This window comes from Rana temporaria, chromosome 9 (genome assembly GCF_905171775.1).
Source record: "Rana temporaria chromosome 9, aRanTem1.1, whole genome shotgun sequence".
NCBI lineage: Eukaryota > Metazoa > Chordata > Amphibia > Anura > Ranidae > Rana > Rana temporaria.
In genome coordinates, this window is record NC_053497.1 from 69,811,312 (window position 1) to 69,836,489 (window position 25,178).

General features: G+C 43.3%; 1 protein-coding gene across 1 annotated transcript in view; it reads left to right on the forward strand.

The window, feature by feature from the left end:
* SLC9A6 (solute carrier family 9 member A6) overlaps positions 1 to 25,178 on the forward strand; it is a 99,947-nt gene that overhangs the window by 37,216 nt on the left and 37,553 nt on the right. The window contains exons 5-12 of the mRNA XM_040323738.1: positions 2,250 to 2,362; positions 4,159 to 4,264; positions 5,933 to 6,074; positions 6,299 to 6,404; positions 8,961 to 9,049; positions 12,026 to 12,139; positions 13,469 to 13,580; positions 16,509 to 16,662. Coding sequence (XP_040179672.1) covers positions 2,250 to 2,362; positions 4,159 to 4,264; positions 5,933 to 6,074; positions 6,299 to 6,404; positions 8,961 to 9,049; positions 12,026 to 12,139; positions 13,469 to 13,580; positions 16,509 to 16,662 — 936 coding nt within the window. The remainder of the gene's footprint in view (positions 1 to 2,249; positions 2,363 to 4,158; positions 4,265 to 5,932; positions 6,075 to 6,298; positions 6,405 to 8,960; positions 9,050 to 12,025; positions 12,140 to 13,468; positions 13,581 to 16,508; positions 16,663 to 25,178) is intronic.

The window sequence follows — 25,178 nt, forward strand, 5'->3', positions numbered from 1 at the left end:
CTCCTTTAGTAAAAGTCAGCAATCCTGGATTCCTCCCAAGATAGGATCCTAAGCAGCATGAGCATAATCGGGCCCTTAACCTCGTTAGCAGAGAACCCAGAAAACAAAACACTTCATAGTGCAGACATCCCATTAAGTAGTTTAATAAAGAAGTTGATACACTCACATTTATCAAGTACATATCAGGCAGATAAAAAAAATAGAAGAAAATTCCAGCGCTTCTAACCATAAAGATGGCCGCCGTGTTGCGTTGCACGTTACAGCCTCCTCCCTACTAGTTTCGCCATCACTAACGTCTTCAGGGCCGTGGCCTGACGTGCAGTGCGATGATCATAAATGGGGGACGGCGGGCAGGACGCTCGGTGCAATCCAATTACAGGAAGCAAGAAGTAAAAATGCGCTCCAACAACAGGAAACGGTCATGGATACGATCAAGTTCTGTTCGAATGAGGTATTCTGGTACACTAATCTTAACTATTCCATAATAACAGTGAATAGGTTGGATAGTGTTGCATTGAAATTCAAATGGCAAGAATAAAAAGTAGCGACCGCACTGGGAAACAGCGCCATCTTGTGGTTTTGATATAAATATGGCTAGAATAACAACACAAGGTTACAATCAACACCATTATACTCGGCAAAATCTCTATAATTGCAAATCAAAAAATACATAACATCTAAAAATACTTTAAAAAGGGTCAGATGACAAACTCTTAAACCATAAAAAGGAAAAAAACAGACTTGGCGTAGTTAATAACTCATAATCAACTATTGTTGATGAAGGAATTTACATCCCACTCAAGATTCATGCCATGGGGAGCATAGCATTTAACTTGATATATCAGTTTGGTTTCTAAACGTGATATTTCTCTAACAGTATTGCTACCTCTCCAGTAATTTTTAAAATGGTCAATCCCTAGGAACACCGTACCTTTGGGATCCCGATTGTGGCATAAATCCTAATGTTTGGATAAACTGTTTCGGAAATCCTTTCTTGATATTGGCCACATGCTCACTAAGTCGTAAATCAAGCATGCGAATGGTACAGCCAGTATATTGAAGCCCACAAGGACAACAAATAACGTATACCACATTCTTCGTGGTACACGTGATAAAAGGCTTAATCGGAAACCATTCCCCAGTAGCGCTAGAATTGAAAGATTCAGTCCTTCTATTCATATTGTCATTAATTTTACAAATGGGGCATTTCCTGCGAGGGGAAAAAGCCACCCATATTCTGAAAAAAGGACAAGTTCTTGGGGAGGCTCAATGACGATTAGAGCTACTTGTAAAAGGAGTGAAGGAACACCCCTAAATAGGCAAATATGACCCTAACACCCTGTCATTTCAGAGTATGCCCAAATGTCTCTACTTGACTGACTAGTGCTGGTGGGATAATGTAGTTGGAAAAGAACTTAAAGGAATCATCAACTTCCCTCAACTTGGGGACCAAAAGGTCCTCCCTGCTCCTCTCCTCATCATGTCTAATGGCTTCCTCTAGCTCAGATAAGCGATAACTTTTCTTCAAGAACTTAATTTGAAGTACTGAGGCCCTCTCGGAGGAAGTATTTCCTATCAGTACAGTTCCTCTTAAGTCTCTTAACTGACTTTTGGGCACTGATCGCAACCAAGCGGCATGGTGAAAGCTGCTAGATTTAATATACAAGTTGGGGTCAGTCACTTTTCAAGAAAGTGGAAGTACTGATGTTCTGTGTACATTCAAGTCCTCAAATGGGTAAATAAGTTACAGGAAGGCTAATCTCTGAAAACTAGGGCAGCAAATAATGGAGGTGTTTCCAACGGGAGCCAATCAGAATTCTTACTTCCCACTTCAGCTTAGAGTATTTAAGGTGCTGATTGGTTGTTACCATATTTTTTTTCCTTTTAATAAATTCACCATATTGGGTGATTATAGTCTGCTTGACGTGCCTGCTTTTGAGTGATTGGATGCTGTGATGCTCACTCAAGGAACATATGATCACTATGGTCCTCTGCACTCTGAGAATTAAGTAGGGATCAGTCTAAAAGGCTTATTGCCTTGTAACAGAGAACGGCTTCCTTTGCATGCAGAATTATACTATGTTGTATTTTCACTCTAGTACTATGTGATATCACAGTGACTTTTTCTTTACATCCCTACAGCAATTCTACCACTGTATTGATTTTGTAAAGTCCTACTGGGAAATGAATCTACAGGAATTTGAACAATAAATGATGAACAACTTTTAGTCTGTTTCTTTCTACCCTAGATCTCTTATATATGGGTGTGTGAAGCTTATGAAGGTCACTGGAACACTTGGTGGCGATTTTTACTTCACGGACTGCCTATTTTTTGGAGCCATTCTTTCTGCCACTGATCCTGGTAAATGTACATGTGGTTCATGTGTTGAATTTTAATGGTGGGTGGTTTCCTTACACGCTTGTCCCAGCAACATGTCATTGGCCACGGGGGGGGGGGGGGGGGGAAGAAGACGGACATTGGCAGACTTTAGCGTGCAGATGTAAACATACTTCCATTTTTGGATGGGCATTGCAATTTTCTTGATAAATGCAAAGTATCCTCTCGCTGAATGAGGTGGAGAGGGGGGCATTAATATGATCTCCACCTCATCCATTCAGCATTTCATTCATTGGATAACTACAAGGTATTTAATGAATGTAGAGTAACCCCTTTTCTGCTACTGTGCGGAAGCCACTCAACATGGCACCAAAAATATTGCAGCTATCACTGTAGCAGCTTGGGCTACTAGAGTGATATAGTATACACAGAGGCTGATCTGGAATCGCACATACATACTTGAATTGGACCCATCCTCTAAGGGTGTTTAACAGCAGCTCCCAACACAGAGCTTAAACAGATGAGGCAGACATGTTGTGTAAAATGATGAGACTTAAAGTTCTGATATGAGGACGTGTGTGTGTTTTTTTTTTTTATATGTGACACAAGCAGTGTGCGTTCCCCAACTAGCGGTTCGGGGAAGCAATGCTGAGAGATGCATAACAGGGAAATTGAAAGTATATGATTTGGGGCACATTGAGGAACAATTATTGTGGCACTTTTCTTTTTGTAAACCTAAATTGAAAAATGTAAATAAGTCTGAGGGTTTAATGATACTTTTAAGATTTTATACATTGTCATTGTATAGTAGTTCCAGTTATCCAGGAATAAAATATTAACAGGTTATATACCAAAGGTTTGAGTTCAGGCTTATACTTTTTACATTTGTTTCAAATCCTCTTTTCAGTTAGAGGAACGATTAACCGCTTAACGACCGGGTCACGCATATATACGTCGAAACAATGACTCCTGTGGGCAGATCGACGCGCTTGCATGTCCCCTTTTAAGATGCGGCATTGTGGGTGCACGGCGGCGCCTGTGTAATTTTTATTGCACTGATCGCTGTGTCAAGGACAATGGTCCCAAAATGGCATCAAAATTGTCCGATGTGTCCGCCATAAAAATCGCTGATCGCTGCCATTACTAGTAAATAAAAATAAAATAAAAAAAATGTATTAAAATGCCATAAAACTATCCCCTATTTTGTTGACGCTATAGCTTTTGCGCAAACCAATCAATAAATGCTTATTTTTTTTTTAACAAAAAATATGTAGAATATCTATCTCTATCTATCTATCTATCTATCTATCTATCTATCTATCTATCTATCTATCTATCTATCTATCTATCTATCTATCTATCTATCTATCTCAAAATTAAATATATATATTTTTTTTAATCAAAATTGTCGCTCTATTTTTGTTTATAACGTAAACAATTAAAACCGCCGAGGTAATCAAATACCACCAAAAGAAAGCTCTATTCGTGGGGAAAAAAATATGTCAATTTTGTTTGGGAGCCACGTCGCACGACTAAGCAATTGTCCGTTAAAGCGACGCAGTGCCGAATCGCAAAAAGTCTCCTAGTCTTTGGGCAGCCAAATGGTCCGAGGCTTAAGTGGTTAATGATATTTCTGGGGGTGTTTTGTACACCAGTTGTGTACAAAACACCTCCAGGAGCCATATTGCATTTACTTTATTAAACCTATTTTGTCTGTGCTTTGGCAAAAACAAAATCTGGGGCTGTACAAGTTTAATTTTCTCTTTTCATGATTAAAATTTCTATATTGTGCCAAATGTATTCTTCCTTTTTTGTTCTAGTGACTGTCCTTGCCATATTTCATGAGCTGCAAGTTGATGTTGAGCTCTACGCCCTTCTATTTGGTGAAAGTGTCCTGAACGATGCAGTTGCCATAGTATTGTCCTCGTAAGTCCTCTGATACATGTTCTAAAGGTTTATTGTTGGTGTTCTGTAACTATCTCAATGTGTAGTGCATATTCCAGACTGACATGCAATGAAGGACAGCTGTGAGAGCATCCTTGTTCATGTGGGTTGGGCATATATATTTTTCAGATTAACTTCTAAAAAGAAAACCTGTCCTAAGACATTTTATAAATAAACCTTTTGCATTGATCAGTATGTGTTACATTGGATTACACATGTCCTTGGGTTCTGTCAAGTTTGTACACTTGTCTGTCTGTGCAGCATTGCCTTTTGCCAAATATAGGCACTGCCACCAGTATTCCAGTGTCAGAGTCAGGGCCAGCACGTATACAGATACCATGTGAACACTGAATCTGGTCCGGCTGAAGCAGGGTATAGAAAACAAGGGCGCACCAGCCTAGTGTATTACCGTTTTAGATACATTTTATTAAAATACAATATAAAACCTACTCACAATTGTAGTAGATAGGTACGCTGTAAAGTAATTCTATAAATGGCTGCAGCATGTAGAACCCAAACCGCACTCTGAATGGTCATGGAAGATGTGATGAGGGGCACTGCCGGCTGACGCGTTTCAAAGCACAAGGCTTCTTCATCAGAGCCCAGCAGTGTGCTAACCTCAGGAAATCCCTTTATATATATATATACAATATATATGCTTTGTGGTGCACATGCATGTGTGTATATGTGTGTGTGTGTGTGTGTGTGTGTATATATAAAGGGATAGCACACTGCTGGGCTCTGATGAAGAAGCCTTGTGCTTTGAAATGCGTTTGACCATTCAGAGTGCGGTTTGGGTTCTACATGCTGCAGTCATTTATGGAATTACTTTTTTACTGCGTACCTTTCTACTATTGAGAGTAGTTTTTATACTGTATTTTAATAAAATTATCTTAACGGTAATACACTAGGTTGGTGCGCCCTTGTTTTCTTTTAGTTTGTTACTAGGAAACCCCCATCCACGAAGGGCAGCAAGGCCAGTGTCATCGTTATGGACTATTGACTGCCTGACAATCCACTCATGTGCAGGAGCGTTTGTTTTCTGTTATCTGAAGCAGGGTATACACAGGCTGAAAATCAGCTGCTTCAGCAGAAACTAGCTGACTTTTGGTCTGTGTGTACTGCTGTCTGCTAAACAGAAGCAGATTGAACAGTCCTGCTGGAAAACCAGCATTTCGTCCATGCTTGCAGCCATTGCCTGCATTTGTGTATTCTGGGGAGGGGGCCGGGTTTGGGAGTCCCTGCTGTCAGAATACTTTAGCGTGGCAGTTGAGATCCCTGCCTCGCACGTTGTTGGTGTTGATGTGGAGATCTGTCGTGTGGTGTTGTTGTTGTTGTTGGTGGTGGTGTGTTTTTTTTTTTTTTTTTTTCCCTCCAACCAGCTAGTTTAAGCCGGCCATACATGGTTCGAATTTCTGCTGAATCAACTAAGATTTGAACCATTAATAGGCAGGCTGAATGTACAAAGTTGATTGATCAATTAACTTGGCTACAATCAGCCTACTGGATATAATCGCTGTATTCTCCTGGGGAGGACCGCTTCCCCCGCTCGCCTCTGAGCTTGATAATAAAATGTGAAAGTTATTTTGTACTTTAGGCCTTGGAACAGGTTTGAGGGGAAAAAAACATTATTTTATTTATTTTTTGCAGGTCAATTGTTGCTTATCAACCAGCTGGAGACAACAGTCATACATTCGACATCGCAGCTATGTTTAAGTCAATAGGGATATTCCTGGGCATATTTAGTGGATCCTTTGCAATGGGAGCAGCCACTGGAGTGGTCACAGCATTGATATCCTCTACTATGTTACTGCGTTTTGTTTCCATAATGTAGTATAACAAATATGTTTTATGTTTCTGCATATATTTATACATGTGATATGTGTGATATGTGTGATATATTTGATATATAAGTTACAACAGATGCTGCAGATGTACTTTTTTTTCTTTGTAATTTGAAGCGTATAGTAAGTTTTTCAAAAACATTACATTGACTGCTCCTTAACACCCCTTTACGTCACAAAGTTCACCAAACTGCGCGAGTTCCAGTTGCTGGAGACGGGCTTGTTTTTCTTGATGTCGTGGAGCACATTTCTTCTGGCTGAAGCGTGTGGTTACACAGGTATGCTGAGTGATGTCTACATTCTCCACTCTTATATGTGCTATTATAGACTATATATTGGCTATAGGTTGCCACCAGACAAATGGTCCTTTTTCTTTTTCTTTTTTTGACACAGTAAGGAAGGGTAAAACCCCTGCTGGTGTCCTTTTTTCTGACTGTTGTGCTGTTGGGGAGATGTCTCTTTATTGCCTATCTCAGAGAAGCAACAGGAAATTAGACAAACTTCCCAAAGTGCAGGGAATTTCGCTGTTAGATACTTGTCCCCAGAACAGATATCCTAAATGCAAGATTTCCCCTTTCCTCATGTTATGGAGACTGCTCTAAAATCTTAGATTTTTCTCTTTATTTCTTCATGGCAATAATTACTAGTACTACTAAGGGCTGAACAGTGTGACACAGCAGTAAAAAAAAAAAATTTGACGGGGGATCTAACCCTTCCCCCTCAATCAAAACTTAAAGGGTCACTAAAGGATTTTTATTTTATTTTTTTTAAATAACAAACATGTCATACTTACCTCCACTGTGCAGTTCGTTGTGCCCCCGATCCATGTCTTCTGGGGTCCCTCGGCGGCTGTCTCTGGTCCTCCCCGCAATTAGTCACCACAGTCATGCGAGAGCTCGCATGGTGGTCACTAATTGCGGGTGCACTCCCGTGATACAGCGTATCACTCGGCCCCGCCCCTCGGCGCGCCGCATCACTGGATGTGATTGACAGCAGCGCCAGCCAATGGCTGCGCTGCTCTCAATCCATCCGATCTAGCCAATCAGCGGCCAGGCTGAGCGGCGAACAAGATATCGTGACCGCGCAGGACTTACGAGGGGTCAGGTAAGTATAGCGGGGGCTGGGGGGGGGGGGGCAGCAGCAGCAGATGTTGTTTTCACCCTAATGCATAGATTGCATTAAGGTGAAAAAACATTTTCCTTTACAATACCTTTTAAAGGGTTTTGGATACAGTGGCGAGGGATTAGAACACCTCAGTTTTTTTTGCTGTGTTTATTGCTGTCTGCTGCCCAGTTATTCACTTATTTATATACTATACACTAAAGGAAAAATATCAAGGGGGGGGGGGGGGGGGAAATGAGCATATTGAAAATATTATTTTATAACTATTTGACTTAAAGTAGAAGTACAGCCAAAGCTCTTTTGATCTTCTATGGATCACAGGAGTGCAGTTTGTTTTGCACTCCTGTGACCCATTTTCAGCAGAGAGTGTGAAGAAGTCTGTGCTCTGCTGATGTTAGTCGGTTCAGGCTCTACGTCATCACAACCAGAGAGTCAGGATCCACCAAGATACCTGGGCCGACACCTGGCTCCACCTATCAGTGAGCCGCTAAGAGCCTGAGCCGGCCACAGCTCAGCGCCCCAGTGAGCGAGGAGGGAGCAGAGAGCTATGACTGACAGTCACCAGCTTTCTGCTTGGGAAACTGAGAACCGAGCGATCAGCGGTGTTCGATTGCTCAGTGTAGAGGCACTGGGGGACAGATTCAGTATCATACCAATGCTGTATCCACCTAGGTAAGTATGAATTAAAAAAATAAATAAAATTTTTAAGCTTTAATTCAAATTTTGAACGACCCAATAAGAAGCCAAAATGATTTGATTGCTTTCAAATGTGCAATGTTGAGAGCTTTTCACCTGCACATTGGATTGTGTTTTTATTTTGATCTGAAAAAACAAGCAGAAATTGTTATGGAGGGGAAAAAAATGAACACACACATTTCTGTATATTATTTAAAGTGTTTGTAAAGTTATATGTATTAATTACTTTGCTCCTCTGTTTTAGATCCCTGTTCAGTACAGTGTATTTTCCTAAAATTATAATTTTAAATGCCTTCTTTGAAGAGCCCTGCTGTGCAGTCATGTGACCTCCCTGTTTCTCTTCCTGAGTAAGCGAGTGCAGTGGGAGGGGCTGAGATTTCCATCCGATAAATGCAAGCTAGCAGAGGGAGGTCACATGACGGCACAGCAGGGCTCTGCAAAGAAGGCATTTAGGTTTGTTGTAGGAAAACACACACTCTGCACTGAACAGGGACCTAAAACGTAGAGGATCAAAATAATGAATGTGTTTTTTTTTTGTTTTTTTTTTTACGTTACAAGCATTGGAGCAACTGCAGGGAATATAATTACACAGGCATGGGAGGGGAGGGGCAGGGAGAGGAGATCGGCTCTCACAAAGACTACGGAAGAGACAGAGAGGGGCTGAGGCGATAGCTGGATGACTTAGATCGGAGCTATCTGAGATTAACAGCCATAATAAACGTGTTCTGTTTACAGAGGGGGGGACCGGAGCAGGCAGGATCAGCCCAGGTATTTTACACCATAGAAAGGGACAGTTGACATGGCAAAAGCACTGTGCTATACCTCGTGCCTTTTAAAGGGACGTTTTTTTTTTTTTGTTTTTTTTTTTAAGGTTGCAACCACTTTTATTGGAAAATTGTGTGTATGATTGGTTTGTATTTAAGCACTTGAACACATAGCGATTACAAGTACTTCTGTTTGCAGGTTAAGATTGATTTCTGACTGGTTGGCTATAACTTGATGTTCTTTATGTGCAGGCGTGGTTGCAGTCTTGTTTTGCGGCATAACTCAGGCACATTATACCTACAACAATCTGTCTACAGAGTCACAAATTCGAACAAAACAGGTATGTTCAATTCAGAGCAAAGAGTTCACGCATAAGTCAAGGACCAAAATTGAATAGTCCTAGGCTGTATTTTCAGCATCCATACATTTAATGAGTCGAAGGAATATGTACATTTTATATATGAATGGCTCTCTAATTTTTTTTTTTCTTCTCCCAATATAAAACAAACTCCCCCCCCCTTTTTTTTTTTTATTAAATATGGGAGGGGGGGGGGGGACAACAACCCTTAGAGAGATACACTTATGCTTTTGTTTAAAACATGATTTGAACAAACTTAATTATTTTCCTCTGCTTTGCCCACAGCAGTTGGCTAGATTACTCCTCTACTATAGGTCAGAGAAAGATTATTCTTTAAATGCCATTAACTTTTCTAGCGGTTATTACTTTAGACATGAGGCCCAGTGGTCTCCAAGTGTAGACCCTATTTTAAATGTGTTTCTACAGTAAGTTTTGATTTGGACTCCAAGAACATAGCAGTAGTGGTTCTCATTATAGGGATTTGGACACTGATTAAAAAAAAAAAGTATTTCTACATGTTTTGTGACCTCTTATCCTTAACCTCCTACCGCCCGCTGTATAGACAAATGACGATGGGCAGGGTGCTCTTGTTTTGGGCCTACGTCAGGTGACAACGCCCAGGCTCGCTACAATGACGTGTCCAATCACAGCTGATCACATGTAAACAAGGAGATGCCATTTATCAGCTCTCCTCGCCTCACACTGGCAGTGAGAGGGCAAGAGAGCCGATCGGCGGTATCTCCTCACAGGGGAGACCTGTATAGGTAATCGGGGCACTGATTGATCATCTGTGCCCATTTGTGATGCCACTCTGTGCTACCTAACGGTATACATTAGTTCTGCATTTTAGTGTCTCCTCAGTGCCTCACGATCAGCGTCCATCAGTGAAGATGAAAAATTACTTATTTACAAAATTTTCTGACACTAACAAAAACGTAATTTGGGTACAGCGTTGCATGACTGCGCAATTGATATTCAAATTGTGACCGCAAAACTTGGCCTAGGCAGGAAGGGGGTGAAAGTGCCCTGTATTGACCTGGTTAAAGCCTAACTGCTGTTTTGTTTTTTTTAGGTTGGGTAAGTATTATGCATTTTGTACTGTCTTGAAGTAAACAATATAAAACGTATATCACTGTGATTTATACAGAAGTAAAGAGTTTACATAAATATATATGTAACCTGAAAATATGTTTAACAAAAGGGGGGATTGGAACAAGGTGGGACATTAATTGTGCCTCTGAGGAGTGTAGAAAATTGAATCCAGAAACATTGATTTATAGAAAAATAGATGCATTTTTTATTTTTCTGCGGTAAGGCAGTGCATTCTTTAGATAAAAATCAAGTAAAAGTAATTTACAGTCTTGAAGTTTGAATTCGGGGTGTGCAGGTCCCAAACAGTGAAAGTGGTATGGCCAATGCGTTTCACGGACAAACGCATGATACTAGCTGGTACAGGAAAATGATTGGAGAGAGGAAGAGGAAATTACACAGTAGGAGACTGCTAAAAAAAACTTGCAGAAGCTCTAACCATCAAACAAGAAAAATAAAAAAGGGGCGCACCAGCCTAGTGCATTATCCTTGGGATAAATTTTGTTAAATAGGTCCAAAGAAAACTGCTCAAGGCCCTTGTCATCTCCTCTGTGAGCACCTGGAGTACATCTGTTTTAGACTCATTGCTGCTACTTTGGAGACTGTTTACAGTGTGAGCCATTCCCCTACGTTTGCGTAGTTTTTTATTTTTATCAATTTTTATTAAAATTTATCTGGTGCGCCCCCTTTTTCTTTTTCTCGTTTACTGTTAGGATACCACTATTCCTGTGGGCAGCAAGGCCAGTGACGCACCATCGCGATACATAGACTGGTAATCCACTCGTGTGCAGGATTGTTTGTTTTCTGCTATCAAAAAGCTCTAACCATCCCCTCCTGTTTCCAGAATAGATTGTTTTGGCTGGAGTTTATCAACCGAATATGCATACTAGGGTTGTCCCGATACCACTTTTTTAGGACTGAGTACGAGTACCGATACTTTTTTTTTCAAGTAGTCGCCGATACCGAATACCGATACTTTTTTTTAAATGTGTCCCCAAATGCAGCCATGTCCCCCCCACATGCAGCAATGTCCCCCCACATGCAGCAATGTCTCCCCACATGCAGCAATGTCTCCCCACATGCAGCAATGTCTCCCCACATGCAGCAATGTCTCCCCACATGCAGCAATGCCCCCCACATGCAGCAATGTCCCCCGTATCCAGCCATGTCCCCATATCCAGCCATGTCCCCCATATCCAGCAATGTCCCCCGTATCTAGCAAGGTCTCCCCGTATCTAGCAAGGTCTCCCCATATGCAGCCATGTCCTGTCCCCCTTACCTTCATCGCGGTGCATCCCTGCTGCCGCCGACTGCTTAATACGGGCGGGAACATTACAGCTTTGAATAGCTGTAATGATTGGCGCCGCGCTGCAGATAGACACTCCCCCTTGCTCGGGATTGGACAGTTCACCCGAGCAAGGGGGAGTGTCTATTGGCGGCGGCGGGGGGGGGGAGAAAGTATTCTATTTTGGTATCGGGGGTATTTGCGGGAGTACGAGTACTCCCGCAAATACTCGGAATCGGTCCCGATACCGATACTAGTATCGGTATCGGGACAACCCTAATGCATACTGAAACTAGAAATCCTCCTAACACCCTAACCTTGCTTCTGGTGAGGTTATATGGCTTGCCAGAATGCTTGCACATACCTACAGCTCCGCACGTTGCTCATATTTGGTACCAAGCAGCCAGTTATGAATTCTTGAGACCTGCTATAAACATAACCGCTATGTTACATCATGTACATGTGCAGAGAGATGTGGTTTAGATATCTCCAGACTAATTCTGGGTATTTTCTAGTTTAACTTGACATAAGGAAAACGTTGTTTAGTTTTTACACTAATTATTTCCCCTTGTTTCTCCTCTCAGTTGTTTGAGCTCTTGAATTTTTTGGCCGAAAACTTCATCTTCTCCTACATGGGTCTGGCTCTCTTTACTTTCCAGAATCATGTCTTCAATCCCACATTCATTGTTTTCGCTTTCGTATCTTTTTTTCTGTACTCATCTGTAATGTATTTGGTAGAATTGAGTCAAAGCTCTAGTCTCTTGTTTACTTTGGATATCAACAGTAAAAAAAGTTAGTAATTAGTTTGTATGTCACATGTCTGTGATATACAGTGCGTTTTGGATGTTAAAGTGGTTGTATAGGCTGCATTTTTTTTTACCTTCTTGCATTCTTTGCATGAAAGTTAAAAAAAAACTTGTGTGCTGATCCCTCCTCCCCCCCACAGCCCCCCCATTACTCACCCGAGCCCCCTCCTGATCCAGTGACATGCACCGGAGGCTTGGATGTTCTCTCCCTCTCTCCAGGAGCCATTGGCTCCCACTGCTGTCAATCACAGCTAGTGAGTCAATTTGGAGGAGCAGGAACTCTGTTTCTTGTGAACACATAGTATGGGGTTATGGAGCAGGCATGACATGTTTTTGTCATTTTCTTTAAAAAGAAAGAACCCTTTTTAATATTTTTAAATTCTTCAGCCTGATGAGGGGTTTAAGGCAAATGGTTTCACAAAGTTACAAAAAAAAACACGTTTTGTGTGTGTATATGTGTAATATGTATATAGATATATAGATAGAGATATTGGTAGCTCTGAAAGGCCACTTTGATTGTTAATTCACAACATTTCCTAGGCCTAATATTACAAATCTCAGCTAAAATGCTCTAATTCTGTGCCATGTTAACAGTCAGATCATTCAGACACGCAGAACTCTATTATGCTGCTGGAAAATGTTTTTTGTCAGCTCTTCCTAATTTGCGATGCGACACAGGGTGGATGGCAAAGCATGCATTGGATGCTGTGACGTGGAACAGGAAGTTATCTTGTACCTTTTGGCAAACCGGGGCAAGCTTGGTGAATGAACACATGGACATGGGGTAATCAATTAGCAATGATGCTACAAACTGCAGCCAAAACATGTGAGCCAATAATTACAAGGTAAAGCAAACAATACCTTTTAAATGTTCTCAGGTTAAATAGTGTGGCTGCTTTCTGGATCCAGCAGGCTAGAATGTATATGCTTTCTGGATCAGCACTCCAACATATCTCTGTGGTCTTTGTATATTGTTGTGCCTGTGCTCAAGAAGGACCCACACTGAATGCATGTTGTAGCTGCAGTTATGGATGCTCTAACGCCATCTAAACAATAGACATCAAGATGGATCTGTTGAAGCAGTATACATTTATCTGTTTCCATGACCCCTTAGAACTATATTCTATTTGGATTTGTAAATTGTAAGTTTTGTGGTATTTCTACAATTAATCGTAACCATATTCTGTGTACGCAATTAGATTCCTTAACACTTCCTCACAGCTTGCAGTCTTCATTGGCAGAGCTGCTAATATTTATCCTCTCTCATTATTGCTTAATCTGGGGAGAAGAAATAAGATTGGCTCAAACTTCCAGCACATGATGATGTTTGCAGGTATATCCGCTTTTTTATAGTTTGGTGCACCTACTTATAACATTACTGTATATTTAAATTTTCTTGTTAATATCTAAATATCTAAAAGATGTGACTAGTTAAATATGTGCATTACAGAAGCTACACCTGAAAAAGAAAAGCTTTTCCTGCATGCTGCTTGTAGGTTGTCTTTTTACATGAGTGATCTTCTGTAAGCTATGTAACCATGCCAAATGTGACCAATAATTGTACAGTGCCTTGCAAAGGTATTTACCCCCCCCCCCCCTTTGGCCTTTTACCTATTTTGTTACATTACAGCCTTTAGTTCAATGTTTTTTTAATATGAATTATATGCGACGGATCAGAACTCAATAGTCTAAGTTGGTGAAGTAAAATAAAATATATTTTTAAATTATATTTTTTTCAGAAATAAAAAACCTGATAATTGGCATGTGCGTATGTATTTGCCCCCCCCCTTGCATGAAAGTGAAAAACATCTGACAATACCGCCCCCCGAGCCCCTGTTTTACTTGCCTGACCCTTCGACAGTTCCACGCTCGCCCCCTGTCATCCTCCTAGTTTCGGAGCCTGGCTGTTGATTGGCTACACTGGATGGATTGAAAGAAACACAGCCATAGGCTCGCGCTGCTGTCAATCACATCCAATGACGCGGCGCGCCAGGGACGGGCCAGAGTGATACAGTAAGCGGCAATAGCCGCCGGCTGTATCACTGGAGCGCGCCCGCAGGAACTCAACACCATGCGAGCGAGCTCCCATGAAGGTGTTGAGTTCTTGCGGGGAGGAGCAGAGACAGACGCCAAGGGACCCCAGAAGACCAGGTTCGGGAGCACTCTGTGCAAAACGAGCTGCACAGTGGAGGTAAGTATATGTTTTGTTTAAAAAAAAAAAAAAAACTTTACAACCCCTTTAAGTACAAGTCAGGGTTGGGTTATAAAAATCAAATCCATCATAACCAAATGGAAAGAACATGGCACAACAGCAAACCTGCCAATAGACGGCCACACACCAAAACTCATGGACCGGGCAAGGAGGGCATTAATCAGAGATGCAGCACAGAGACCTAAGGTAACCCTGGCGGAGCTGCAGAGTTCCACAGCACAGATTGGAGTATCTGTACATAGAATGACAATAAGCCGTACGCTCCATAGAGTTGGGCTTTATGGCAGAGTGGCCAGAAGAAAGCCATTACTTTCAGTAAAAAACAAAATGTCACTTTTTGCGTTTGCGAAAAGGCATGTGGCAGACTCCCAAAATGTATGGAGGAAGGTGGTCTGGTCTAATGAGACTAAAATTCAACTTTTTGGCCATCAAAGAAAATGCTGTCTGGTGCAAACCCAACACATCACCCAAAGAACACCACCCCCTCAGTGAAACATGGTGGCAGCATAATGCTGTGGGGATGCTTTTCAGCAATCTGGACTGAGAAACTGGTCAGAGTTGAGGGAAAGATGGATGGTGCTAAATACAGGGATATTCTTGAGCAAAACCTGTACCACTCTGTGTGTGATTTGAGGTTTGGACGGAGGTTCACCTTCCAGCAAGACAATGACCCCAAACGCACTGCTAAAGCAACACTTGAGTGGATTAAGGGCCGCAAAGGTGACTCTACAAACTATTTACTTTTTAGGGGGGTGAATAGTTATGCACATTGACTTTTTCTGTTATTTTGTCCTATTGCTTGCTTCACAATAAATAAATAAGAAAAAAAATATTTTCAAATTTGAGGGCATGTTCTGTAAATTTAAATGATGCAAATCCTCAAACAATCCATGTTAATTCCAGGTTGAGGCAACAAAACATGGAAAAATATCAAGGGGGGGGTGAATACTTTTTGAAAGCAACTGTAAAGTTGTTTGTTAACGTGTGAATATTAAAAGATCAGTGTCCTCTGCCTGACAGGAATCAATACTGCCAGCAAAAGATCATTCACGTTTTCCTGTAGAAAAGTGCAGTAAATGGACTGCCTCCCACCCTAATTCTTAAAGGGGAGTTCCAGCTTTTTTTTATGTTAACAACTACAAAAAGTGTAGCTGCTGGCTTTTAATAGACACTCCCCTGCTCCACGGTCCAGCAACGCGCGGCCGGAGCTCTGCTCCTCTACCCCCCCTCTCCGGCCGGCGTCTTCATTCTTAGTGTGGGCACCCGGCGGTGACTGCTTTCGGCTTCACGGCCGGGCACTGATTGGTCAGACGATCACGTGTCCCAGGCGATTGCCTACAGGAAAGGGCTGCTGTAGACGATATGACGTATCGCCTGGGCGGAAGGAGGAATGTGGACAGTTTTGCAGAAACACACTAAAGTCAATTTAATATGGTTTCCTATGGATGTAGTTCACATCTGTGCATTTTAAAGAGAGGGCCAGGATTAATTTTTTTCTGGTCTTTGGTTCCGTAGACTTCAATGGATCAAAAATATGTATTGAAAAATGCACCTGCCTTACCTCCGTACCTCACTTCCATGCTGCTCCATTCAGGCCTGATTCACACCTATGCAGTTTTAGTGCTTTTTGCAGATTTGCACTACAGAACGTGTTCCATAGGAAACCATGTTAAATGGACTGTAGTGCAAAATGCAAAAAGCACTAGAACTGCATTGGTGTGAATCCAGCCTTAGCCTCTGTGATGGGGGAAAGAAAGGAGCCTCGAATAAGCTTCAAACTGACTTGTCAATGCTTAGACAGGATTATAGACTTCTTCCATGGCCCTGTGTAACAGAGCTAAGCTGATAAGTCACCTAGCAATATTGCATAGGAGAGGGTGCTTGTGGGACATGCTTACCCATACCAAGAAGTGCTGGGTATTTTCTGTCTCTATGTTCATTTCTTTGTTTTGTTTTGTTTTTTCTTCCATTCAAAACTCAATGCCAGTTTTGTGATATCAGATTGCCTAATTGTTTTTTATTTAACTAGTGACACTTGTATGGTCTCAGGTTTACGTGGAGCAATGGCATTTGCTTTGTCTATTCGAGACACAGCAACATACGCCCAAAAGATGATGTTTTCTACCACACTTCTCATCGTGTTTTTCACAGTCTGGGTATTTGGAGGTGGCACCACCGCTATGCTCTCCTGCTTACATATTAGGTAAGTGTGAACTGATGCGGAAACCATTAAAGGTACTTTGTTGCAGTCCATTCGCTATGGGGTAAAAAGAAAAATGGAAATATAATTTGAATAGTAAATTGAACACAACTGTGAAAGTACCTATTGCACAGTCGTAGTTTGTACTGTCCAGATGACTTAAGCCAGGGGTTGACAAATTTGCTTGGAATCTAGGAGCCAGGTAAAAAAGTTAGGAGCCAGAAAACGCTCCCCGTCCCGACGAGCTTGCGCGCAGAAGCGAACACATACGTGAGCAGCGCCCGCATATGTAAACGGTGTTCAAACCACATGTGAGGTATCGCCGCGATTGGTAGAGCGAGAGCAATAATTCTAGCCCTAAACCTTCTCTGTAACTCAAAACATGCAACCTGTAGATTTTTTTTAATCGTCGCCTATGAAGATTTTAAAGGGTAAAAGTTTGTCGGCATTCCACGAGCGGACGCAATTTTGAAGCGTGACATGTTGGGTATGAATTTACTTGGCGTAACATTATCTTTCATAATATAAAAAAAAAATGGGCATAACTTTACTGTTGTCTTATTTTTTAATTAAAAAAAGTGCGCCTGTAAGACCGATGCGCAAATACGGCGTGACAGAAAGTATTGCATTGATTGCCATTTTATTCTCTAGGGTGTTAGGATAAAAAATATATACAATGTTTGGGGGTTCTAATTAGAGGGAAGAAGATGGCAGTGAAAATAGTGAAAAACAAACATTAGAATTGCTGTTTAACTTGTAATGCTTAACTTGTAATACCAACGGCCACCACCAGATGGCGCCAGCTCACATCTGGTGGTAATAACTTGTAATACCAACGGCGCACCACCAGATGGCCCCAGCTCCCAAAAAAAAAAAAAAAAAATTTTTATTTTTTTGCCCCCCCTTCCAATTCAAGTCGCCAGGACCCTATTTCTAGTCGCCATGGCGACCTGGCACCCGGGATTTGTCGAGCCCTGACTTAAGCTGTTAGAATCTCAGCCGATTCAGCAGGAGCTAGCTAAGATTAGAACCATGTATGGGCAGGCTGAATGTACCCAAGCGTATCAATCAACTGGGGTACAACCAGCCTGTCTCATTTTATATGCGATTATAGCTAGCGACTGTTATAGCCACTATCAATGGTCACTGTGTTCTCCTGGCGGGAGAGTGGGTTTGGAAGTCATCCCCACTGGATGGTTCAGCAGGAGGGATTCTCCTGTCAACACTGTGTTGATGGGGGAATCAAGCTAATTTATTTTCTGAAACCTGTGGTTGCAGGACAAAAATACCCTCCGGCTTTGCCCAGCCGTATTCCTGTTTTTTTTTTTTTTTTTTACATGTTCACGATCTGTTTATTTAGAAAACCATCACATTTGATTCCATCAAATTTATTCTCGTTTATGTCCACTAGATGTCACCTCATTTCTATTAGCATTCTGTATTTTCATGAAACAAGTGTTGCCCACACTTTAGTAATTGGAAACATACTGTAGTTTGCGTAACTTGATTTGAAAAATGTAAATGTGTACTTTGTGTTTAACAATATGGTGTATAGCTTCATAAAATGATTCCTGTGCAGCAGGGTTCTTTGTTATTAAAATCTGAATGTCATGACTATAAAACACAGCTGGGCATGAGTATGAAAGTTGCACAGAGTCCATGTTTTTGTTGTCCTATATGGCATAATGCACAAAATATAAATCTTCTGTGGCTAAGCAAAGTGTTTGCTGTGTGGATAATTGCAGAGGTTTTGTGTAAAATACAGTAGAAATGCATAATATTGATGCACTATAAAAGAGAAAACTTCTTTAAGGCTGAACTGAAGACAAACCTCGAAATGCAGATGGAGCTGTTTTTACCTGATTTTTTTTTTTTTTATATTCTGTTCTTTCGGTCCAGAGATTTACATAGCTGTGCCACACAGCACAGTCCTGTATGGCAGGAAAGAAGACATGATCTTTCTCTGCTACAGCTACAGTTTCACTTTTACTTGCAGGTCTCCTCCCAACCCCCACCCTGTGACTGAGCAGTAAAATACAAACCAGCACACCTATTGATCTCCTCTGACCAGCATGCTGCAGCACACCTAATTTGACTGTTTTTGCGGTTTCTCCCCCTCCGAGCTCTGCTCTATAGGGACTTGTGTATCCAATACAAAGTTAAATTCAGATGCTTGCATTGCTTGCGTTTCCCCAAAATTGTATTTAATGATGTATTTTTTATATAGCTGTATCAATTTGTGTCTTTTATATCTCTTGGAGTTGAACATTTAAAGTGGTTGTTAAGCCACTCTAACATGTATGCACCATCAGCACTGTCTCCTATTGTGTCCCCCTTTGTGTGAGTTATAAAAACAAAAATGCTGTAATTTCAGAGCCGAGATCCGCAATCTCATGACCGACTAGCTCTCTCCTTTCCTCCTCTGACAGATGTAGTGGGAGGGGCCGAGATTCTCCTGCTGACGTCAGTCAGGAGTGGAGAAGGAGACTAGCAGAGAGCCCGGCCGGTCATGTGATCACGGATCGCCGCTCTTAAATGAGATATTTACAGAATTGGAAACAAAGGAAAAAATTACCGCGCTAAAAACAATAAAAATCACTAACAGAGCTGCAACAACAAAGTGTCATACATACACAATGCAAGCAAGGAAAAAAGGAGATGTTGCGCTGGTTAAATGTGTATACCTAAACAATAAAATTGATGTGAAATAAAAATGCATAAAATTGAAGCCAATAAACCCAAAATCAATGGGAAGCTATGAAAATATTTTCATAGCTTCCCATTGATTTTGGGTTTATTGGCTTCAATTTTATGCATTTTTATTTCACATCAATTTTATTGTTTAGGTATACACATTTAACCAGCACAACATCTCCTTTTTTCCTTTTTTATTTACAGAATTATTTATTTTAAATCGCACATAGAGGGGGACACTACAATAGGAGACAATGCTGAAGGTGCATACATGTTGGTCATGCAAGCAACAGAAGGGGGTGGGCACTGTCACGAGTTAACAGGCAGGGAGGGGAGGACACCGGAGCATAGAGGAGACAGATGGCAGAGCTGCGGATGACTGAGGCACGTAAACTAACCACGGTGTCGGTGCTCAGCAGTTTGCATAGGGGGAGGGCAGAAACTGTCAGGATCAGCCAGTGTTTTTAGGTATTACTGGGGGCCAAATGACACAGCCAAGCACTGTGCTGTATAAATGGCTGTATAAAATGCTTTAACCACTGGGCACTTAAACCCCCTTAATAACCAGACCAATTTTCAGCTTTCGGTGCTCTCACAATTTGAATGACAATTACTCCGTCATACAACACTGTAACCAAATGAAATTTTCATCCTTTTTTTCCACACAAACAGAACTTTCTTTTGGTGGTATTTAATCACCTCTGGGTTTTGTTTTTTTTGCGCTAGAAGTGAAAAAAAGACTGTTTATGTTAAATTTAGCAAATGTTGTATTTTTTCTTCATAAATTTTGGCCAAAATTTATACTTTTACATATCTTTGGTAAAAATAAGTACAAATTGGTGAATATTATTTGGTCTTTGTGAAAGTTATAAAGTCCACAAGCTATGGTGCCAATATCTGAAAATTGATCACACCTAAAGTACTGACGGCCTATCATTTCTTGAGACCCTAACATGCCAGAAAAGTACAAATACCCCCCAAATGACCCATTTTTGGAAAGAAGACATTCCAAGGTGTTTAGAGGCATTGTGAGTTTTTTGAAGTTGTCATTTTTTTTCCCACAATTCTTTGCAAAAACAAGATTTTTTTTTTTTCACAAAATGTTAATATTGTTAGGTTATTTCTCACAAACAGAACAGCATATGCATACCACAAATTTCCCCCTCAAAACACATTCTGCTATTACTCCCGAGTATGGCGATACCACATGTGGTACCCCAAAACATTATATATGTTTTTTTAGCGAAGACCTTGGAGAATACAATGGTGGTCGTTGCAACTTTTTATCTCGCACTGTATTTGCGCAGCAATTTTTCTAGCGTGTCTTTTACAAAACAAAAACCGTTTTGTGCTTTAAAAAAAAAAAAAATCAGTAAAGTTAGCCCAATGTTTTTGCATAATGTGAAAGATGAAGTTAAGCTGAGTAAATAGATACCCAACATGTCACCCTTTAAAATTGCAGACGCTTGTGCAATGGCGCCAAACTTTGCTACTTAAAAATCCCCATAGGCGACACTTTAAATATTTTTACTGGTTGCATGTTTTTAGTTAGAGAAGATCTAGGGCCAAAATTATTGCGTTCGCAGAGATACCTCACATGTGGTTTGAACACTGTTTTCATATTTGGGCGGGACTTGCGTATGCGTTCGCTTCTGCATGCAAGCTACCAGGGACAGGGGCGCTTTAAAAAAAAATTATATATTTTATTGTTCATTTTACTTTATTTATTTTAGTTTGATACATTTTTGATCACTTTTATTCCTATTACGAGGAATGTAAACATCCCTTGTAATAGGAATATGGCATGACAGGTCCTCTTTACAGTGAGATGTGGGGTCAATAAGACCCCAAATCTAGCCTCTAGGCTGGGAAGCCTGAAATAAAAAAAACATTGATCGTAGCATTGAGTCCGTAGAAGCGGAGGGGGGGGGGGGTATTGACGAGTATTGCGGTGTATTGCAGGGTATTGCACAGTATGGGGCAGAGTATTGTTTATTGCACAGTATGGGCAGAGTATTGGCAGGGATGGCTGGCTGGATCTGTGACTGCAATTGTCACAGATCCAGCCCACAGCACTGCTGCTGCCTCCGCTCTCTCACCTCTCCTCTCACACTGTACCGATCGGTACAGAGAGGGGAGGGAGTAACCGGCGTCATTACATGATGCCGGTTTGTTTACAAGTGACCGCTCCGGTCACCCGGCGGTCACGGACACTCCCGTGTGCGTGCCCCAGGGGGCGCGTGGGAGCGCGATTCTAGAAGGCCATTAATTAACGGCCTCCTTGAGTTAAGCAACCGCCCTGTAGCCCTACTTTGGCTATGGGCCGGTTGTTAACTGGTTAAAGGAGCAGAATCCTTTTTTTCTCTTCCGTTCATGGACGGACACAGCAGCAATTGACCTTAGGGTATTATCCTCCCTTTTAGGAGATTGACTAGGCAGAAAAAACAGCATGTTAAGTGTTACATTCCACACAGTACAGTACCTCCCAGGGGGCGGTTCACCCGGGTACATCCCCCACTCTCTGCTCTGCAGACCCAGTTTTTTTCTGCCTAGCAAGGAGAATGAGATGGCTCCTCTGGGCCCATGTGCTCTGAGGCTTTTTTTGCAATTTTCTTGCTCTTTTTTTTGTTTTCCTGCATTTTTGGATCCTGAGATCTACAATCAACTGCGGACCTGTGTGATAGGCTGGATCCTCTATCCTTGTAGTCCCCCAAGTTCGGCCATCAAGTATGTGTCAGCCTTTAGCTACGCGCTGGGCCGTCCACAACATGCCCCGTTGCTCCAGGGGTGGCGGGTAAAATATACGCTCCAGGGCACACATATGACCGGGCTCTATGTCCGTGTCAGTGTGCCGGGCCGACAGTCAATGCCGTAACTGCCCGGACATTGATTCTGTCCGTGATGCCTCCAGCCGGTGGTCGCAGGACGGGTAAGTAGCAGTCCCCTTGCTTTGGTAGGGTGGTGCGGCTGGTGCATTCCCGGGGAGGTCGATCGGGGGTCCACCCTGCTTTCCTCTCTGCCTTCCTCTCCCTCCTTCCCCGCATTCTGGGTGGTCGGCCGTGAGGTGGGGGTCTGCCTGGGGGGCTCCATTTTGTGGCTGGGGGCTGTCTGCTATAAGGGGTGCTGTTTTGCTGCCGTGTGTGCGGGGGGCCTGCCCGGGGGTCCCGGGTGTTTTCACTGTCACTGTGTGTTTTTTACTGTGCAAATGGCCGCCTTCATTAGAGTTTGGCGGCCATTTTCTTGTAGCCCACATGTTCTTTTTGCGTGTCGGCGGCCATTTTGGATGGGGTTTTAGCGAACGGCTCCAGCACACTTCCTGAGGGACGGCACAGCACGGAGCAACGCTCTGGGGCAGACGGCAGCATACAGGCCTGGTCGGGTGTTGAGTCCTCTGGGGGGTCCCCTGTTCTCTGCTGCGGCCGGTAGGGTGGCCTGTGGGTCTTGCCTTGCACTCTAAGGGTGGCAAAAGGGTGGGTCAGCATGGCGTCCGAACCGGATGCTTCTCCCCCAGACATGCCAGAATTAAACCTTAGTGCCCCTGTACCTGCGGCCTCTGTGGATGCTATGACGGCAGTCCTAGAGGCGTTTGTTGCCAGGATTGAAGCGGCGCATGGCCAGAGGGGGGGTAAAAAGCGCCCCCACCCATTTCTGCTCCCGGCCCTGGTTCCAAGGTGTCAGAGGATGCAGGCCTAGTCCACACAGACAGTGAGGATGACTCTGCTTCAAGGTCAGCGCATGATAGGGCGCTAGTGGGAGCTCTTATCACTGCGGTGCGGGATACTCCGAAAATTGAGGATTCAGCGGACACATCAGAGGTGTCGGTCCCTTTTTGTGTTCCGCAAGCTGGCCCGCACTGCAAAAGTGTTTTCCTTGTGTTCCTTATCTGGAAAAAAAATTGTACAAGGAATGGGATCGGCCGCAAAAGGTTTTTGCTGTTCCAAAATGCTTTGGTGCTCCGTTATCCTTTTGAGGAGGACTTCCTAAAAAAGTGGACATCTCCTCCATCAGTGGACCCCCCTGTGTCCAGACTGAACAAGGCGACCACGTTGCCTGTGGAAGGGGCTACCGCTTTCAAGGACCCCGCAGATAGGAGAGCTGAGGCTGTGGCCCGCTCCATGTTCACAGTGGTGGGGATGGCGGTGAGACCGTTCTTTGCTGGGTCTCTAGTGTCAGACACTTACTGAACGGGCAAATTTGTTCAGGAGTTGGAGGAGCATCAAATTTGTCTGTGCGCCAGCCCTGGATACGTTTCCCTTGCTATCCAGGGCCTCGGCCTACGTGGTGGTGTTGCGCCACCTTGTCTGGCTGAAGTGTTGGTCTGCGGACCAGTCTTCTAAGAAGTCCTTGGTGGACTTACCCTTTAAGGGTGAAAGGCTTTTTGGGGCTTCTCTAGATGACATCATAAAGGATGTCACGGGAGGTAAGAGCACTCTGCTCCCACAATCTGGTAAGGAGCCTTGCCTCCTTTACCGCCCCCAATCGTTTTTTCGTCCGCCCGGTGTGGCAGGTAAACGTTCCCAGGGCGCTAAGGCGGCTCGGTGGATGTCTCTTCTTTCTCTGGGTTTGTGAAGTAGTTTCCTCGGGGTACAAGATAAAGTTTCTCTCTTGTCCGCCAAACAGATTTTTTCCTTCCAACCTCCAGCTTCCCCCGGATCGTCGGCAGGCCCTGTTTGGGGCTGTTCAGGATCTGCTGGTCAGGGGGGTGATCGTGCCGGTTCTTTTACTGGAACGGTTTCAGGGTTTTTACTCCAATCTGTTTGTAGTCCCCAAGAAGGAAGGGGTCTGTCCAATCCTGGATCTCAAGGCCCTCAACTGTTTTTTTTTCAGAGTGCAAAAGTTCAGGATGGAGTCGGTTCGCTCTGTAGTAGCGGCACTCCATCAAGGGGACTTCCTGGCGTCCTTGGATATCAAGGACGCGTACTTGCATATCCCCATATGCGCAAAGCACCAGATATTTCTGCGCTATGCGGTCGGGGAGGACCACTTTCAATTTGTGGCCCTCCCTTTCGGCCTGACTTCGGCGCCAAGGGTTTTCACCAAGGTGCTCGTCCGATTCTGGCACCTGCTAAGGCAGCGCGGGATCGCTATTGTAGGATACCTGGACGACCTTCTCCTGAGAGCTTCTTCAAGCTCAGAGTTAGAGGTGGATGTGTCCATCACCTGCCAGACCCTCCGGGAATTTGGTTGGCTGCTAAATGTTCAGAAGTCGGTGTTGGTACCGTCTCAGCGCCTGGAATACCTGGGGTTGGTCCTGGATTCCTTGGAGGCGAGAGTTTTTCTTCCCACGGAAAAACTACAGACACTGTCAACTGCGGTGCAGCGGTTGGTGACCCAGAAGTGGTCGTCGCTTCGCTATTGCATGCAAGTTCTGGATCTGATGGTGGCCTCTTTCGAGACGGTTCCGTATGCTCAAAATGACACTCGTGTGTTACAGAGAGAAATTCTGTCACGTTTGTACAAGCTCCCTTCGTCTCTGGATTACCAAGTCCGGGTGAGTTGCCTGGTCAGGTCCTCCCTAGTGTGGTGGCTGACGTCTCCGGTGCTTCGGGCCGGGAAGTCGTTCCTGCCGTGCCACTGGACGGTGGTCACGACGAATGCCAGTCTCTCCGGCTGGGGGGGTGGGCGAGTCTGGGGTGTTCAGTCAGCCCAGGGGTGCTGGATTCGGGATGAGTCTCACCTGCCAATCAATGTCCTGGAACTCTGGGCGATCAGGCTGTGCCTCTCTAAGTGGTCTCTGAGACTGCCCGGTCAGGATTCAGTCGGACAACGCCATAGCTGTGGCGTATGTCAATCATAAAGGGGGCACACGGGGCTCGGCTGCAGCG